The sequence below is a fragment of the Triplophysa rosa genome, linkage group LG3, assembly GCF_024868665.1.
Source record: "Triplophysa rosa linkage group LG3, Trosa_1v2, whole genome shotgun sequence".
NCBI lineage: Eukaryota > Metazoa > Chordata > Actinopteri > Cypriniformes > Nemacheilidae > Triplophysa > Triplophysa rosa.
This window is the reverse complement of record NC_079892.1, coordinates 2,194,094-2,199,370: the sequence shown is the minus strand read 5'-3', so window position 1 is coordinate 2,199,370 and position 5,277 is coordinate 2,194,094. Positions and strand designations below refer to the sequence as shown.

The 5,277-nt window shown below is 35.8% G+C and overlaps 1 protein-coding gene across 1 annotated transcript; it reads left to right on the top strand.

The window, feature by feature from the left end:
• The first annotated feature begins 1,594 nt into the window (after positions 1-1,594).
• LOC130552274 (NXPE family member 4-like) lies at positions 1,595-4,922 on the top strand. Its single transcript, XM_057330493.1, has 2 exons — positions 1,595-1,719; positions 4,566-4,922. The coding sequence occupies exons 1-2, from the start codon at positions 1,651-1,653 to the stop codon at positions 4,920-4,922; spliced, it is 426 nt and encodes a 141-aa protein (XP_057186476.1). The 5' UTR covers positions 1,595-1,650.
• Positions 4,923-5,277: the final 355 nt, after the last annotated feature.

Sequence of the window (5,277 nt, the reverse complement as noted above, 5' to 3'; positions counted from 1 at the left end):
ACACACTCTCCCAATTTAAATCTAGATTAAAGACACATCTCTTCAGCCAAGCATTCACTTAATGCAAAATATGCTAAATAAACCACCAGGAGACTGCATTTATTAGATATTATTTACTATAATAATCTAGCTTGTTCTATAAACACCATGCGCTGTGCTGTTTTTTACCTTTTTTGTATTTTTCAGTTTTTCTTATTTTCTCCTGTAAAGCTGCTTTGGAACAATGCACATTGTGAAAAGCGCTATATAAATAAAATTGAATTGAACTGAATGTATTTGAGTAGATGTCGCTGTCTACCTGTTTTATCATCATCTTTGCTCATACAGGCTGCAGCTCGACAACACACGCGCACACACGCACACACATGTCTGATTTATTATCTCCGTGGGGACAGTCCATAGGCATAATGTTTTTTATACTGTACAAACTGTATATTCTATCCCCTACCCCTAACCCAACCCCTAAACCTAAAGATCATAGAAAACTTTTTGCATTTTTAGATTTTTTTTAAATATCGTTCTGTACAATTTATAAGCTTTTTTGCCCACGAGGACCTCAATTTTGGTCCCCACGGTGACACGAGTCCCCATGTGTTGGTGTGTATTCAGGTTTAGGTCCCCACCGGGATATACAAACATGAACACACATTACACACACACACTCTGCTGCCATATACTTTTTTAGTTTAGTTTGGTTAATAGTTTGTGAGCACAATAATGATCATTTATTTTTCATATTGTGATAAAGAACGTGCACGGGTTCCTCACACATTCAGTGGCAACCCCGCCTCCATTTTACATCTTGTCATCAGGGGGCAGTTCACAGGTAGATTATATGGAGGAATTTCATGATATGGCTTTATGTTTTTGATCATTATTCACTATGTATTGCTCTTCGTTTTAAACACATTTGTATGAGATTCTGAAAAGCACCCTGCACAGCTGTGTTTTTGATGTCTGGCAGTGTTTATGAAATCTGGGGACGTTTCCCTACGGCCCCAACCCTACAGTATGACCAAATCTGGGCATGTTCCGCCCCGTTACTATGACTATAATCTACATTGAGCAAGGCCACAGTTTTACCACAGGAGGAGAAGAAGGGGAAACAGGTCATGATGACCATGACATAATTGTGGTGGGCGAGGATATATAAAAATATATTTAAAAAATTAGGTAATAACCAGCCTACCACGAATAAATACGCACCTTGTTGCCTGGGATATATTGGTGGCAGAAAATAACAATTGGTTAATAAAAATAAGAGATAACTGGAATCTACCTGATTGGTTTTAGAAAGGTCCACCTTTCAGAAGTTTCACTATAACTGTAGACTGAAAACACTTGGTTTTTAGATGACTTGGAACATCTCACTTTGTTTGGCTCGAGCAAATAAAGTTAACCCCTTGACACCCAGACCTTCTTTGTCTGAGAGATTTTTTGAACTACAAGACACAGAATATTTTTCCACAACAATTTCAAGTTAATACGTTATTTGTATCTATTGGGTGCAGGAACAACAAACATGCTCTTACAATCCACACTTAGATTCAATTACATTTGGAAATCAATGACATTGGGTAACAGTTGTTCATCAGTATTAATTCATATTAATGGTCAAAATAGTTTTTGCAGCGGTTACATTTTGGTTAAATGTCAGATTACAGGTTAGGACGTGTTTCTCTGTTTCTCCTGGCATGTTTCCTTACTTCAGCGTGTTTGGTAAGTGTTCACCTAATTATATATATATATTTAATCCTGATAATCGATTTAAAAATATATTTATGTTTAAAATTGTATAACATTATAAATGAAAGAAATGACTTATGTTGGTGCAATTATAGCTATATTTTTGTTTCCGAATGTAATCGCAATCATTTAAACATGCACATATGGATTTAAAGACTCACTTTAGATGTTATGCATGACAAAGATTCACTTGGTCTAAAAATGTACCATTGTCTCACTCGAGGAACCACAGTTGAACCATGATATTTCTAGTAAATCCTTGGTAAGACATATTGTTTGCTATAACAAAACCATGGTTACACACCAAATATTTAAAAGAAGAGCTTGTGTATAATCTGCATTTTATTACAATATCTATTTTATATACAATATTACTTATTCTTAAATATTTATTAAACAATTTACTTTCATTAACATTGTAATGTAAAACGTTTTCTTAGTCCGACAGCATGTATGAAAAAAAGGACAATAAGTTATTAAATACATAATTATTGTAACTTTTAAATGTTCCATACTTTACTTTTCAATGATTGAATGAATAATGCGACTTCCGGAGGACACAGCCTTCGAATGAGACACACTTTTTAAGAGCAATGATATTGGACCTGTATTGGGTAAGTTACTCTGAAAAAGTAATTAATTACTAGTTACTAATTACATATTTATCATATCCATCAACCTTGATTAGGTAAGTGATTCAAGGATAGACGTGAAAGGGCTCTTTTAATTCATTCAAATAAATAATATTAAACTACATAAAGTGCTCTTATTAACTGACCAAAGTATTACAAATGTGAGAATTATACAATAAAGCACAGATTTTAAAGTTAGACTTTGAATTTTTATGTTAATTCCACTATTGCACACACATATATTACACAAAGTATTTAGTTTAATTACATCAAAAGTAACTGTAATTAAATTACAGAAAAAATAAGAGTAATCCCTTACTTTACTTTTTCAACGGAAAAGTAATTAAATTACAGTAACTAATTACTTAGTAACTAGTTACACCCAACACTGTATTGGACCCACTCACTTTTACCGTCTCTAATTCAGCGCATATGTCGTTCACTTTTGAGAGCGCCGTCAGTCAAATCCAGTCCTCGGAGGAATGCCGTTAAACTCATTCTACATTATAGCTAAAGCATTGACTTCCAATCTGCTGTTTCCTCAAATGCATTCCTGCTGGCTCATTCAGAGCTCATGTAGCCCCTATACATTAACTCCTGTACATTAAGAACGAGTTCAACTATACAACTCAACTAAGTTTTAAATGTGCTATATAAATAAACCTTGTATTGTAGTGTATTCATCTTACTTTTATAACATCCATACACCATAATGATGAAGCAAAAAAAACATTTTTGGGGAAACTTTTTCCTGTAAAGCTGCTTTGAAACATCAACTTTGTAAAAAGCAATAACTGAAGAGATTATGTATTTTATATGCCAAACCTGGATTGCATTTTAGCACTTCCTGTTCCATCACCCAAAGTCAATCACTGCGTCTGAAATACTGCCTACTTCCATACTATATAGTAGGCGAAAATGAGTATGAGTCATGATAGTATGTCCAAAACCTTAGTATGCAAAAAACAGTAGGCGAGAAAGACCCGGATGGTCTACTACTTCCACCGAGTGTGGATCGGATGGACACTTATCTATCCCATGATGCCACGGGAGCTGAGCAACGGTCAAATTTAAAAAGTAAATCAAATAAATATAGCAGAAAACTTTAAGGCGGACGTCTGTTTTTAATATAAGTGCCAATAAATGAATTTCTCGTGACTAAATGATCTTTTTATCAACACTCACATATAGGTTGTTGTTAGTACGTTGTAGGTCAAAGAGCATACGGGTCACATGACCATAAAACATGGTGGACGCAGTATGTCTGAAATGTATTCATACTACACCCACTCATACTATACAGAACGTAGTGTTTGACCGGCCGACTTATACTGTGACAGTACGCACTGAATTTGAATGTGATTTCAGACGCAGTGATGGTGTTTTTTTAATGGGTTTCTAGTTAAATGCCTAAAATAAGGCTCGGTTAATAAAACCTCTAATAATTTCATGTTTTATTCTGTGACATAAAACACAGCAGTTATAACCCGCTTGTAATTTTTTAAAGCTTTATCGTGTCTTTATAACAGCGTTTGCTAACAGATATCAGAAGCTTAATTTGTTCTTCAACAGGACGCACGGCTAAAACAATAATGCAAGATGGACAACTCCGTCAATGTCCTTGAGTGGTCCAGTCAGTGCTTGGGCTTGAACCCAACTGAACATCTCTGTAGAAACCTGAAAATGTCTGTCTACTGATGGTCCTCATCCAACCTGGCAGAGTTTGAGAGGATCTGAGGAGAAGAATAGCAGAAAATGGCCAGAAATGTGTAAATCTTGTGACATCATACCCCAAAAGACTTTTTTAACCGAGTACTGAATACATATGCAATGTACTCTTTCCAAATGTTTTCTTTTCACTTCGTTGAAAATCATTGTCTGTATGATCTGATATGTGATGTGAAAATGTAGAAGAGCGAGTTCGGCAAAAGCCGTATCAAAATGTTTTCTCCCCTAAAGCTGCTTTAAAACAACACAATTTGTTGTCACAAATCTTTTTTTGCTTCATCATTATGGTGGATGGAGTAACAGCAGGATAACAAAAAGTGAACAAATGAAGGGGTAAATACTTTGGTTAGGCACTGTAGATCCTTCAGTTGATTGGAGGAAACGGAATTGTTTTATTATGAAACAGCTATTTTTAGCTGCCTAAATCTGCCGTGTTTTCTATCCCGATGTCTCGTATAGGTTTTCTGGAGATTGCCAACAGTGAGAAGATTTCATCCCCCCAGTCCTAAACCCGCTCGCCCAAAAAACGCATCTATAATTTCAGCACAAGACATGGGAATCACTCAGGAGGAGTGGGATAGACTTCGGAAGGCTTGTGACTGGCCCGGTCCAGATGGAGAAATCACTCGGCTGGATCAGAGCACAAGTCCAGTCCACACAACATTCTCTGTTGAGGGACTCAATGACACGTACAAAGTGGGAGATACGATCCGCGTGACCATCACAGCCAGAGACCACAACAACACCGTGAAATCATACGGAGGCGACTTTTTCAGAGCGAAGCTTTTGAATTTGACCTTAAAGGTATGTTTTTGAGTGCATTTCAGATTGATCAAACTAGAGCTTTTCAGTATTCAAACTGTAAAGCACTGGTTCTTCTGTTGTTTGAGTACTGATTCAACTTAAAAAAAAAATGGACATTGGGTCGGAAAAAGGACAAACCCAACGTGTTGGGTTATAAATTAACTATGCAAAACCCAAACTGTTGGTTATAAATATAACTTATGCAAAACCCAACTTGTTGGGTTATAAAATAACTTATGCAAACCCAACTGTTGGGTTTATAAAATTAACTTATGCAAAACAACCTGTGGGTTATAAATTAAACTTATGCAAACCCAAACCGTTGGGTTATAAAAAATAACTTATGCAAACCCAACTGTTGGGTTAT

Bases quoted from the DNA above. Each gene is read 5' to 3' on its own strand.
- LOC130552274 (XM_057330493.1), top strand. From the start codon at position 1,651: ATGTCAGATTACAGGTTAGGACGTGTTTCTCTGTTTCTCCTGGCATGT. The intron at 1,720-4,565 runs GTAAGTGTTCAC...TGTCTCGTATAG, and splicing joins TCCTTACTTCAGCGTGTTTG to GTTTTCTGGAGATTGCCAAC.